The 15,106-nt window shown below is 36.8% G+C and overlaps 1 protein-coding gene across 7 annotated transcripts in view; it reads left to right on the forward strand.

Moving 5' to 3' along the window:
• Window positions 1–3,219: 3,219 nt before the first annotated feature.
• LOC149815943 (spindle pole body-associated protein) overlaps window positions 3,220–15,106 on the forward strand; it is a 51,372-nt gene continuing 39,485 nt past the window's right edge. For all 7 annotated transcript variants that reach the window (XR_016427906.1, XR_016427907.1, XR_016427905.1 and 4 more), the window contains exons 1-2: window positions 3,220–3,552; window positions 4,152–4,293. Coding sequence is in view for 4 of the 7 variants with exons in the window: in XM_089988962.1 (XP_089845088.1) it covers window positions 3,263–3,552; window positions 4,152–4,293 (432 nt within the window). In the remaining 3 variants the exon portion in view is untranslated. The remainder of the gene's footprint in view (window positions 3,553–4,151; window positions 4,294–15,106) is intronic.

Below are 15,106 nucleotides of genomic sequence, written 5' to 3' on the forward strand. Positions count from 1 at the left end.
TTATCCTATCATCAAGAAAAAGCAAATGTCATAACAGATGCTCTTAGTCGCAAGTCTGGTAGCGTTTCGGCCAGTCTTGTAGATGTAAGTTGAAAGCTTATTGAGGATTTCTTTGCTTGGAAACCGTTTGCGAATGATCAGAGAGTTATTTAATTATTCGGGTTGATTGTTCAGCCTAATATTTTTTGCAAAAATTATCGTAGAGCAAAAGAAGGATCCTTAGTATGAAAAATTTATGGCACATATTCAATAGGGAGATTTTTTTCTTCGTTGTAGCAAAGATAAGAGCATTCACATGAGGGGTCGACTTTGGTTGCCCAATGACCCAAAGTTGAAGGAATAATTACTCGATAAAGCCCATAAGACTAAGTACACCATCCACTCTTAAGGCACCAAGATGTTCAAAGACCTACAACAGAAGTTTTGGTAGAACAATATGAAGTGAGAAGTAGTAGTGTATGTCTCGAGGTGCTTGACTTGCCAACAAATCAAGATTGAGCACCAATGACCTAGCAGAATGATGTAGTAGATCAAGATTCTACAGTGAAAGTAGGAAGGTATTAGCATAGATTTCATGGTAACCATCGAAGACTCACATGCACTATGATGCAATCTAGGTTATTGTGGATAGACTCACCAAGTTTGCCCACTTTTTGCTTATTTGGATAAGTCATTAAGGAGATAGTTTGTTTGCATGGAGTACTGGTTTCGATTATATCAGACTGTGACCCGAGGTTCACCTCGCAGTTTTGAAGTCAGTTGCAGTAAGCTCTGGGTACTAAGTTGAAGTTTAGTACTGCTTTTCACCCCAGATAGATGGTTAATCAGAGCGGATGATATAAACCTTAGAGGACATGTTGCGAGCTTCTATGCTTGTCTAGAAAGGTAACTGTGACGTATACTTAGTTTTGACAGAATTTGTATATAACAACAATTATCATGCGAGCATCGAGATGGATCCGTATGAGACTTTATACAAAAGGCTTTGCAGATCACCAACTTTTTGGGACGATGTTGATGAGCGATCGATCGATCGAATCACCGATAGTACTACAACACTACACTCAGTAGGTGTAGATGATTTGAGAGAGGCTGCATATAGCCTAGAGTCGGCAGAATAATTATGCTGATAAGAGGCATAGAAAAAACACTTTTACGGTCTGGGATATGATCTTTGTGAAAGTATTTCCCACAAAGAGTGTTTTTTTATTAAGAAAAAAAGAAAAGTTGAGTCCAAGATTCATTGGACCTTTCAAGATTTTGGAGTGAATCGGTGAGACAACATATTATGTGGCACTGTTGCCACAATATGCTTAGATTCATAATGTTTTCTACGTATCTATGTTGTAAAAGTACATTTATGATCCTTTGCACATCATTTAGCATAAAGATGTGGATGTTCAAGAGAATTTGACCGTCGAGGAAAGGTTGTTGGAGATTGTAGATTATCGAAACCAAGTGTTGCGATCAAAGACCATTCCTCTGGTCAAAGTACAATGACAATACCATGGCATCGATGAATGCACATGGGAGTCAGAGATGTCTATTCTAAATTTCTAGTGTAATGGTGGAAGTGAGTACTCTTCAAAGGAATTCATTACTTATCTTGAAAATAATGGGATCAAAAGAAGAGCATATTGTCCTCACACACCTCAATAAAATAGGCATGCTAAGAGGAAACATTGTCATATAGTTGAAAGTGCCTTAGCTATCTTATATGCTAGAACACATTAATATCTTTGGACAAAGGCATTTCTCTTAGCTGTTCACATTATAAATATGTTGCCCATGAAGATTTTGAATTACAAATCTCTTTATTATGTTTTGTTTGGGAAGCACCCTGACTATGATTCTTTATAGGCCTGTGGATGCATTTGCTATGATCATATAGATATGTCCCTGATAAGTAAATTTAAACCTAGAGCTCATGTTTGTAAATTTATTGATTATGCTGACAATTTAAAGTCTTCAGGTATTATGATATAAAAAATAAAAACATATGAATTTTTAGAAATATGGTATTTGATGAAGGTTCTTTGAGTATTATTTTGGTGTAGAACATATTCAAAAAGAAAAAAGAGAAATCTGGAGTACTATCAGCCATGGTTAAGTGAAGAGTTGTTTTCAGTACCATGAATTTTCAACACAAAGATGAGTCAAATAATCTTGAACAATATAGGAAAGTTCACATTACTGTTGAAGAAAATGCAACTGCGGACATGAGATATAAAAAAAGTCAAGTTTATATTCGAAGAGGCAAAGAAACAACCAATGTAAATGTTGAACATCAAATTCAAAACATAGACAATGATGAAAAATTGAAATTGTGCCACAACCATAGTTTAGAAGGTCAAATAAGGTTAGACGTCCTATTGAGAGATGGGTAAGTTTTGAAAACTTAGCACAAACCATCAAGTCAAGTGTTCTTTATGCAAATAGAAAAGCAAGAAGAATCAATTTCTTATTTTCAAGCTATTAGAAATAAGAAATGGATGGAAGCCATGAATGAGGAGATAAGAGCATTACGTAAATGGCAAACATGAAAAATAGTTAAAAGGCCTCTAGATAAAAATGCTATTGGATCAAAATGAGTTTATAAGATTAAATATAAACCTAATGGTACCATTGAAAGGTATAAGGCTCATTTAATTGCCAAAAGATTCACTCAAAAGTATGGTACGAATTATGAGGAGACTTTCAACCCTGTGGTTAAAATGAGAACAAAAAAATCATTTTATCTTTAATAGTGACTCATAGTTGGGTCCTAATCAACTTGAGGTAAAAAATGCATTCTTACAACGTACATGTCACTAACTGCTCCTATCAGACAAGCGGAGCCCCCTGTTGGTACTACTACTCACCATAGTGACAAAAGTTAAAAATGGCAAAATATGGGCAGCCAAAAGCTTGCGAGATTTTGAAACAAAATTAAAATCTTGCATTTTTGGCGAAATCTAGACAACAAAAAAATTAAATTAAAATTATAAAAACATAATTTTTATAAATAAAATATTTAAAAATAAGAACCACATGGTTTTCATGATAAATAGCTGATAGAAACCTAAATATCGTGTTAAAACACAATATTTATGTTTTTGATGAAGTTCGAAATTGAAAATATGACGAGAAATTACCGTTTTTAACTTTTGGATAATTTTTTGGCGATATTTTCTAACATCTCGTCAGATTTGTCACTATGTTACCAACTCTCACCTTCCCTCATCCGGTTCCTCACCATCCTTTAAGCTCTCCCTTGTTTAGAATGGCCGCTCTCTCTCTCTTCCCCTCTTTCACATCATGCATACAGACGCACCATCCTCTTCTCTCTTCCCACCGTCGATTTTCCATTGCCTTCTCGTCTCCCCATTGTGGTGTCTACTCAGAAAATGGGAGGAGGGTCTCTAAGAAAGAGTCCGTGGGATGTGGAGCAATGAAGGACAATCTTAATGGCGGTAGCTTCGTGGATGATGATGGAGTCATTAAGGATATGGACGGGTATCTCAATTACCTATCTCTTGAGTATGAGTCCGTATGGGACACCAAGCCTTCTTGGTAAATTTCTTTCCCGTTCTATTTTTCTTTTTCCATTTTTATGTATATGAATTGATAATCTCACTCCACCATAATGACGCACAACCACCATGATGATAATTCATGTTTTTTTTACTTCCCTTGTGTGGGGATGTTGAATGGAAGTCTTTGGTGGGTTTTGTTTTATGGGTATATTGAGCACAATTTTGAGGAAAGATGTTTGAAATACTATTTAGGTTTTTCTGTGCTTTTTCTTATTTGCTTGATTTTATTGTTCTTTAGCTCGTTCCATATTCTGAACTTTGTTTTTGGTGAAATATGCCTACTTGATTTTTTGCTTACAACATTTCAAAGAGTTGGCACTTGGCACAGTTAAAGTGATATTGACTGTAGTCTGTAGTGTTTCATCTCGTTGTTGCTTTACTTTATTTTGCCTGTAAAAACATTACAATGAATCTATGCTAGTAAATTTCTATATAAAGAAATGGTACCATTTTCATTGAACGTCTGATATGCATGCTCTGAACTTCATGCTTCAGAGATTTAATCTAATTCATTGAATGCATTTGTTTATGCATATAAAATGCATGCATCTGAACCTCAAGTTCTGTTTCCTTAAGGTGTCAACCATGGACAATATTTCTCACAGGAGTTGCAGCAATCACTTTTAGTTGGATAATCATGCGCTCTGCGGTATTCTCTGCAGTGGTCACCTTTTTGATATGCACATGGTGGTATATTTTTCTGTACTCTTATCCAAAGGTTCGATGCTTGACTACTTCTATTTGTTTGAATAACTTTAAGCTAGTTTTAAACATTTAATGGCATTTATTAATAGCTTAGATCTCTAATTAGAGGTATACTTTAGTTTGTTACTCTCTATTGCTGCGGAATTATCACAGTTGATTTGTTTGAGTTGAATGTGGAATATTATCAGGCAGAGCTGCAAAGTATTTTTGCAATTCCTGAGTTGCTTTTGTAATGATTGCATCTATTTCCATCTAAACTACTTGTGTATATACATAAATCATAGTTAGATCAGCTAGTGATTAACCTTGGTGGAGTTGTTTGATCAGCTTCAGAGTCGTAGATGCATTTGAAAAAAAAAGATCACAAAGAATGCAGATTGCAAATCTAGAATGTAAAGTGGAAAGATTCACACTTTGGGAATGTGTACTCAGCTCGAATAGTTAGCACTTGTGGCCCAGTGTAATGAAATATCAAAGAAGAATACAATATCAAAGTCACAAAAGACAAACAAAAGAGTGCACAAGCACTAGCCCACTAAGGGCAAACACAATACAATGCATAAAAGTGCACAAGCACAATAGAAAAATAATATTTTATTGATCTTAAGCTATGTCACATGGGTGCGGTGATTTGACACTTCCAAAAAACCCGGCTGCGGCAGGGACAAAAATGTAATATATATATATATATATATATATATATATATATATATATATATATATATATATATATATAAAAGGGGGTCTTGGGGTTCCCCCCCCCCCCCCCCCCCCCCATTTCATAGGGCACCCACACTCTTCCCACATTCCCCCACCAAACAATAATTCTTTGTCGAAGAATACCTTACTGATGTAATCTCCTCCCCACCCCTACTGCTTTACCTTACTACTATTATTATATTATTCATGTCCCTTAATTTAATAATAACCAAGAGTCAAATTACTAAGAATAGTTTTTCTTTTTCCTTGTAATACTTTATACATAAAAGGTTAATGTTGGTCTTTCTGTAACTACATGAGAGGGCTAAGGCCTAAGGGCTGTTTTGCATGTTTTTACGACAGTCTGCATCAAGTTGTGGAGGCAAAAGCGACCTTACAATGTGCTTGGAATGCTCGTCAATCATGAATGCACCCTTGGGTCTCGGACTGTTCAAGTCAAATTCCTCATCCGTCCCACCTCCTCCTCGCCAACATAGAGCCCTTCACGGAAGGCCCTCGATTAAATGGTCACGTGAACAGGATCGCTATTTTGAAGGGGCTTTCAGTTGCCCATGTGACTGGGGGCCCACACCTCTGCAGAAACCATTATTATAAAACTCCTTGGGGTTTCCCACACACTTATTAGGGTGTCAGATTTATGTTGACGTATCTGCATTCGATTGAGAAGCTTGATGAAGAGTCGTCTTACGTGGCGCACATTGGTTCCGTTAAGAAAAAAAAATTTAAATTTCACAACCCATTTCATAGGGCAAAATTTAAAAAAAAATAAAAAATAGACCAAAATGACCTTGGGTGCGTTGACCGCACCCAGGGTCGGGTTGACCGCACCGGGTGCAGCACCCGCACCCGCGTTGCATCGCGTCGATGCGGGTGCGGCACATGTCTGGCCGAATCCCTGTGACATAGATCTTAAGATGCTTAAGAGAAGCATGGAGCAAATATGGGAGAGATCAGACATTTTATATATATATATATATATATATATATATATATATATATATATATATATATATATATATATATATAGAGAGAGAGAGAGAGAGAGAGAGAGAGAGAGAGAGAGAGAGAGAGGGCTAGCTCAACTAGCCATTTGACTAGCATAACAACTAGTTGGGCTACTTCCAACAACTATAAAAAATAGTCAAAAATGCCCCTAATGGGCATTACCTATTACAAAAATAACTAACAAAATAAAGCAAAAATTACATAAATACCCTAGTTTACAAGCTATGTGAATATATATATATATATATATATATATATATATATATATATATATATATATATATATATATATATATATATATATATATATATAGATTAACACTCCTCAAACTTATGGTGTGATAACTAAAAGTTTCCCAAGGGAAAAGATAAAGTAAGATATATATATATATATATATATATATATATATATATATATATATATATATATATATATATATATATATATATATATATATATATATATATATAGATTAACACTCCTCAAACTTATGGTGTGATAACTAAAAGTTTCCCTAGGGAAAAGATAAAGTAAGAGGGCAACACCTTGGTGAAAAAATTTGCAAGTTGATACTTGGAAGACACATAGGGAAACTTTATCGTTCCTCTCAAAGTGAGTGTCCATCTTTATATGCTTTGTTCGTTTACGTAAGGTGTGGTTGCTATTGGAGATTATGACTCTCATATCTTTGAGAAGACTTGTCAACCAAATAATCTCTGGAGTTGTCGTTGTGATGGCACAATATTCTGCTTCAATTGATGGCAAATAGACTTTTTGTTGCTTCTTGCACATAAAAGAAATTAGGGCGCCCCTTAAATATACACAAAAGCCAGTAATTGGGACTATCATTAGATTTTTTTCCTTAGTCTGTATCAATATAAGCAATTAATTCTAAAGAGGAAAAGAAGGATAAAAAAAGCCCTTTGGTAATGAAATTCTTAATATATATGATAATTCTTGATACCGTGCTCATATGCACAATTGTTGGCACATGTTGAAACTGGCTTGTTGTATGAATGACGAGCTATATCTGGCCTTGTAATTAACAAATAAGTTTAAGACCTAATAAATTGTCGATATGGTATTAGATCTTCAAGAAGAGTTCTATCTTCCAACTTCATCTTTGCATTGACAACTTTTAACGTATCTACCTTTTTTGTCATTTGAAATCTTGATCGAGCTATGATATTTGCAACTAGTTTCATTTGAGACAAGAAATATCTCCTAGGTGAGTAAGCCACCTTGATACTTAAAAAAAACCCTTAAATAACCAAGATCAGACATATCAAAATGATTTTTAACTACCTTCCTTAGTCAAAGAACATTCACCTTCTCATTCACAAGATCGGGAGGAGTGATAAAACTGCTTTTGATTGGCAGACTGTCTCGATAACCAAGAAGAAATGGAAGGAGAGAGGAGAGACATGAGAGCACGTTCTTTTTCTGGGAATCGGCAGCCACTATTGTTCTCTATGGCTGCACTAAAGCATCATTAATATAAATAGGTTTTACAATACTTTTACAAGGACAAAACTGCCCTGTGTTAGTAATCTATATTACATTACAAGACAACATACACGTGAAGCATATGGATCCTCTACTGGATCCATACCTGATCCATATTCTAATACCCTCCCTCAAGTTGTGCATGGGAGTGAACCATGTGCAACTTGTCCTTCAGATACCAGAAACGGTTACTTGTGAGACCTTTTGTGAACATATCAGCGACTTGGTCTTCTGAAGACACATAAACCGATTCAATCTCTTTGTCTGCTACCTTTTGTTTGATGAAATGTTGGTCAATCTCAATATGCTTGGTCCGATTGTGATGAACAAGATTGAACGCAATTTGTATAGCACTTCTATTATCACACATGAGAGTTGAACTTGAGATACTCTCTCCCATCTCTGTAAGTAAATGCCCTTTCATCTGGGTTCCCTGCCCAGTCTGTATCTGTATAGGCCAATATGTCATGTTTCAGTGTTACCCATGAAGATTGTACATATGTGAGTCCATCACCCATCGTGCCCTTTAGATAACGAAGAATACGTTTGATGACATCCATGTGACCAGTCTTTGGTTTATGCATGAACTGAGATACTTGATTTATAGAATATATAATGTCTGGTCTAGTAAATGTAAGGTACTGTAACATGCCCACTAAACAACGATACTTGCTTGCATCAGGATATAACTCACCATCACAAATACTGAGTTTTTGATTGATAACACTGGGTGTAGGCACAGGTTTGCAATCTGTCATTCTTGCTTTGCGTAGAAGATCAAGAGTGTATTTGTGTTGAGTTAATGACATTTTTTCATCCTGTCTGTCCACCTCTACACCAAGAAAATATCTCAGTTCTCCAAGATCTTTCATCTTGAATCACATACTTAGTAAAGCTTTAATACGTTGAATATGGTCTGGAGCATTACCAATGATCACTATATCATCAACATATATAAGTAAGAGGACCATAGTGGTTTCATCCCTGTATATGAATAGGGAATGATCTAGTTGGGAACGAATGAAACCGTGGTTCTGAATCTCTAAGGAGAAGCTTTCAAACCATGACCTGGAAGCTTGCTTTAAACCATACAGTGCTCTGGTTAATTTGTATACATATTCTTTTGGGTCTCCCTCTGCATAACCTTGAGGCTGCTTCATGTAGACCTCTTCTTTTAAATCCTCATGAAGAAATGCATTTTTAACATCAAGTTGACTAAGGGTCCACCCATGTTCAATAGTCAGGCCAAGGATAATACGAATGGTTCCCATTTTCACCATTGGGCTGAAGGTCTCATCATAATCTTGACCGTATTCTTGAGTGAAACCTTTGGCAACAAGATATCCTTGTATCGTTCAATGCTACCATCTGGTTTATACTTAATCTTATACACCCATTTTGAGCCAACAACATTTTTATCTAGGGGACGACCAACTATCTTCCATGTTTGACACTCATGAAGTGCCTCGATCTCCTCATTCATCGCTTCAATCCATTTGTTGGATTGAACAACTTGGCAAAATTCAAGTGGTTCATCGTGTTTTTCAATCTTGAATAAAAAGATTTGAAAATCCATAGAGAAGTTATCATAACTCACCCATTTTCATTAGGGTGCCTTATCCTGCCCGATCTTCTTGGTGCTTCTCTGTTACTGGACAATGCCACGTGTTCTCCAACAGGTGCATATGTTTGCTCTCTGGGTCTCCTGGTATAGACATTTCCTTTGTATCTCAGACATTCTGTTTCCGATACCTTATCTGAAGCCGTCACATAATGTATGCTTTCAGGAGCCAAAGTGGTATGTTCAACGACATGTGAAATAAGTTCAACACTGAGCCATAGATCATACCAATTATCAGTTGCGTCACCATGTTCATGATTGTGGTTTGCTTTATTTTTCAGAAAACTATTTTCATCAAAAACGTTTCTAAAAATTCTGATCTTCTTATTGGCAGGGTCATAACACCTGTACCCCTTGTGTTCATCTGCGTAACCTACAAATTGGCATATAGAGGCTTTGTTCTGAAATTTAGTCCTCATGGATTTGTCAATATGTACATAACATGTGCATCCAAAAACTCGTAACTCATCATAATCAGGATGTGCACCAAAGAGAACATAATAGGGAGACTGATTTTCAAGGATAGGCATAGGAAGACGATTTATTACATGAGTGGCAGTGTGAAAAGCTTCTGTCCAAAGACTAATGGCAAGTTACTCCCATGCATCATACTCATTGCACTTTACACAATATGTCTGCGTTTACGTTCAACAATTCCATTTTGTTGTGGAGTGTACCGGCAAAAAACTCTACGATGCATCCCATCATCTTGGACAAAATCTAAAAATTCTTTAGAGGAATACTCACCACCTCCATCACATTGGAGAATTTGAATATTTTGAGAGAATTGATTTTTAACATAGGCATGAAAGTGTCGGAAAATGAGAAAAAGCTCTGATTTGTGTTTCATAAAGAATATCCAGGTAAAACGAGAGAAATTGTCAATAAAAGATACATAATATTTACTTCTAGAAGAGGAAGGATTGGGGGCTGGGCCCCAAACATCAGAACATATTATCTCAAAGGGCATGGAGGCTCTTTTATTTATTTGATGAAAAGGAAGTACATGACTTTTGCAGGCCTGACAACTGGGACACATTTTATCCTTCAATGAAGGTGAAACAGAAGAAAACCATTGGACACTAACTTTTCAATAAAGACTTGACTACAATGACCAAGACGAGAATGTCAGAGATCTGACTTATTACATTTGGATTTACTTAGGACGCTTTTAGAGACATGATCAGACTTGGGCTTCAGGATACTGGAGGTTGGATCTTCATTGTAGGCATACATGTCTCCACGTCGCTCTCCTTTAACGAATATCTTCTTCGTTTGAAGATCCTTGACAAAGACAGAAGTAGAAGTAAATTCCACAGATGAATTGGTAGAATCAACAAGCTTAGAAACAAAGACAATATTTTTCTTTATATTTGGTGCATGAACAACATCAGATAAAGGAATAGATGACTCAGACAAAGGAATGAGGACATTGTCTATGTTTGAAATAGGGTGGTGAATCTCATCTTCAGTTGCAATATTAGATTTACCAAAATAGGGAGTCAAAGTAGAAAACTTACCTGCATTGCCAGTGACATGGGTTGCTGCCCCAGAGTCAACATACCATATTCCATTATCATTCTGTTTCAGATTCAAGTTGGCCATCGTAGATAGTAGAAGATCCTTAGCATCATCACTGACCCAAAATGTACCTGCAGTTCCTGATGCAGCAACATTCCTACTGTTTTGCGTTCTATTCCGGTTTTGTAGGTTGAACCAACAGTTGGCTTTGATGTGACCTCGTTTGTTACACTGATAGCATGTGAGAATATTCTTTGAAAAACTGACAGTGGAATTTGGTGTAGGTAGTAACCCATGTCCACCCTGGATTGGATTTTCCTTGCCTCTGCCACGTCCTCCTCGTGTACGATCAACTATCATCCCTGTGGCAAGAACCTCATGCGTAGATGATTGTTCTGCTGAAGCTTCAGACATGCTTTTCAGAGTCATCTCGTACTGAAAGAGTTTGACATGTAATTCCTCAAAACTGAGCAACGTAGGCAAGCATAATAAAGACGTAACAAGAACATGATATTCTGATCCCAGGGCATTCAGTGTCTGCTGCACATTTTCTTTATCTGACACTGGATACCCAACCATGGCTAATTGATCTGTGATGCTTTTAACTTGATTTAAGAATTCAATAATGCTCATTGCCCCCTTTTTTAACATCTGAAATTCGCGTTTAAGAAACAACACTTTAGCCTCTGATATCTGAGAGTAGGTCTGAGCGAAAGCCTCCCACAAAACTTTAGATGTGCAATCATCAGAAATGGAAATCAAGATTTTTTTTTGTGACAATATGGAAGTGATGTACGCGACGAAGGCCTGATCGTGCTTCATCTAAGTAACAAATGCAGGGTTGCGAATAATATTCGGCAATCCTCCATCTTCTTTGGCTTCGGTTGTGATAAATTTTTGGGGCATTGGAGTGGAACCATCCAAGTGACCTGAAAGGTCTTGACTTCGAATAAAAGGAGCAATTTTCCTTTTCCAAGTCAGATAGTTGTTTGTAGTTAGCTTTTCCGAAACTAGCTGCCCTAGAAAATTGGAAGAAAGACCCGAATTGGCTGAAGTATCAATTTGTAAGCTTGTTGACAACTTTTACAATTTTTTTTTTTTGAAAATAACACTAGTGGCTGAAACTGGGTTGTTTTATCATAAACTGACACAGTTGACAGAAATCGGCACAATGTCATGACAAGAGAAATAAGAGCTCTATATATTTATATATTTTTTGAGTGAATGGAAAGTTTAACAAAATAAATGAGGAAACAAAGGTAAAGGGAACGAAAATGAATGAGGATACCACAGGCAGATTCCTGGTTGGAGAACCAGGGAACTCGACTTTTCTAATATTAGAACATTAGATGTTAAATATGATGAAGCAACAGGAAACTAGAGAATAAATTTTCACAGCAGAAACTAGAAAAATAGATATTAGAAGATGATGAAGTAAAACAAATGGAAAACTGGAAACTCGACCAATAAATTTTCACGGCAGAAACTAGAAAAATAGATATTAGAAGATGATGAAGCAAAACAAATGGAAAACAGGAAACTCGACCTGTTTAGAAGAGATGAGGGCTTCAGACTGGGCTGTTGAGTTCGGATGAAGATGATGAAGAGGACTCGCTGAAGGATCTCGGCCTTTAATAGATGAAGAGGACTCGGCTGAAGAATCTCGGCCTTTGTTTATATAAGGAGGACTCGGCTGAAGGATCTCAGCCTCTCAATGGGAAGGACTCGGCTGACTAAAGAAGAAATGAAGACATGCTTTTCACGTTCCTGATGAAGAGATTTTTATGCCCAGACCTGCCGCTGCTCTGATACCATGTCAAAACTTCTGCAGAAATCAAAGACGAGAGAGAGAGAGAGAGCTCTGATATTGTTGGAATCGACAACCAATATTCTTCTCTAAAGTTGCGCTAATACTTCATTAGCCTTAATAGGGTTACAATAATTTACACATGGACAAAAGTGCCCCTATATTAGTAACACATATTACATTAAAATACAAAACACGAGAATGGATATGGATCCTTTATTGAATGGATCCATATCCAGCCCATATTCTAATACAAGAGAATAAGAAGAAAGAGGGGAGAAGAAGACAAAGAAGCAACAAGAGATAGATAGAGAGAGTGGGTACCTCCTCGTTCTTCGTCTTCGCATGGAGAGAGAGAGAGAGGCAGCTAGATGCGCTTCATGAGGTGGGTGGAGAACCCCGTGATCTTGTTGTGGAGGCATTTGGAGGGGATGATGGCTACCTCCTCCAAGATCTTCTTGTTGGTGTGGAAGTCCAGGGTCATCCTCGAGTAGTACTGCTCGTTCATCTGCCTCGACAATTTCTTCATCGTCTTCGTCCTCACTCGCCCCATTCCTCTTGTTGCAAAGAAGATCGAAGAGGAACCCTAGTATCAGGGAAAGAGAGGAGGGAGGTTTAGGGTTTCTCTGTTCTTCTTCTTCGCAGAGTGGAAATGACCGTAGAGATTAGGGCAATGTTGTGAAAAGCATTGTGGCGTAGCGTAGCACTCTACCAAAAACTGAAGCGAGGCGTAAGCCTCAAATTTTTTTTCTTTAACTTTAAAAAACCTTTAAAAATATCTATAAATACAAATAAATAATAGAAATGCTTTATTGATAAAGTAACAATCAATAAGAAACAAAAAATTGCAAATAAATAGCGAAATTAATATTTTTTCTTCTTCTACAGAAAATTGCAAATATAAATAGTTTTGTTTCTTTTTTTTTCTTTTTGTCTTTCTATCTCTCTAATTTTCTTTTTCTTTCTTTCTTCCGTTCTTCCTTCCTTTTGTTCTTTTTCTTTCTTTTTTACTTTTTTTCTTTCTTTTCTTTCTTTGTTTCCTTTCCCTTCTTTTTTTTCTTTTTTTTTCTTTTTTCTTTGTTGTGCTATTTACCTGTGCCTCAAGGCGCAGAGGGCCTCACCTCAAGGCGAGGCATGCTATTTGGGCCTTGAGGCACGTTTTTGATAACTATGGATTAGGGATTTAAAGATAGGGAACACACATAGTAGGGTTTTAAAGTTGATCGGGTTTGGACGAATGTTTGATCCAAATTGTTTAAGGATTAATGTTTGGTGCTTTGGACAAAAACCAGATTTACGTGTCACAATCATGTGATTCAAAAACCATATTTTATTAAATAGACCTTTCTGATCACATCCATAAATGAAAAAAGATTGATTGCGCACTTTTAGTGTCATAACTAAATCATTCTTGGATCCGACCCAATCCAGATTTGAATTAGGCTTGGATCTGATCTAGGTTTGAATCAAGCCCGAGTCTGATTTAGGTTCGAGTCAAACTTGGGTCAAAGTCAAGATTGAAATTATATATATATATATATATATATATATATATATATATATATATATATATATATATATATATATATATATATATATATATGATTATTGGGTCAGACCCAGACTTGTGTTTGGACTTTGGTCTAGGTCTGAGTCAAACTTGGGTAAAAAAAAATTATTTTACCCCTTATAAAAAAGAAACGACTGCACCCTCACACTCACCTATGTAACATAGGCCTGAGTCAAACTTGGGTAAAAAGATTATATATATACCCTCCCGCACCCCCGCACCCAAGTTTTTTTAAAGTATCGTATAGCCGCACCCGCACCCGCACGTATGTGACAGGCAAACACAATACAATGCACAAAAGAACACAAGCACAATGAAAAAATATTATTTTATTGATCTTAAGAAATGAAACAAGGAGTCTTCACACACCTCACTTAAGAGTTACAAATCACACCCTGAAGAACATAATCACAAAGTGCACATGCACAAGTCCACTATGGGACAATCAAAAAAGCAGTAAGGCTTACACAAGTACAATAGTGCATACAATGTCAAACGAGAGACAACACATAAAAATAATGAATTTATTCATCAAGGAGCTTCAAAGAAGCTTATCAATACAAGGGGCCTTAAGCCCTTATTTATAGACAAGAAGAGGCCAAGGAGCCTCGAAAATAGATATTGGGAGGCTCCCAACGACTATGTGGAGGCATATAACAACTGCCACATGCTTATTTTTTTCAATAAGCCAGTGCGGCGCGACAATCTTTCCTTACCGTTGCAAGCCTTTCTATCGCTCTGTCACGGGCATAGAATGCTTCGCAAACCCGCGACGCGCCAAGCTGCCCAAGCTAACCAGCCTAACGGCCAAAGGCCGTGTACCAACATGTTTTCATGTGCTGAATCATTTTCATTTGCCCTGCGCACCACCCCGTGCGCAACTACCTAGCGGAAGCTGATCAAGCTCATTTCCAAATGCGCATTCTATGTAGTCCATGCCGCTTAGTGTAACGCCCCAAAATCCAAGACTTGTAAATTTTTATGAAAAGTTTGAAAGCTTTGTAATCATTCGTTTATCAGAGTTTTTAAATAGTAATTCAGCGGAAAATGGTGTTTGAAATAGCAAGTCAATGGA

Source organism: Nuphar pumila, chromosome 15 (genome assembly GCF_984573655.1).
Source record: "Nuphar pumila chromosome 15, dmNupPumi1.hap1.1, whole genome shotgun sequence".
NCBI lineage: Eukaryota > Viridiplantae > Streptophyta > Magnoliopsida > Nymphaeales > Nymphaeaceae > Nuphar > Nuphar pumila.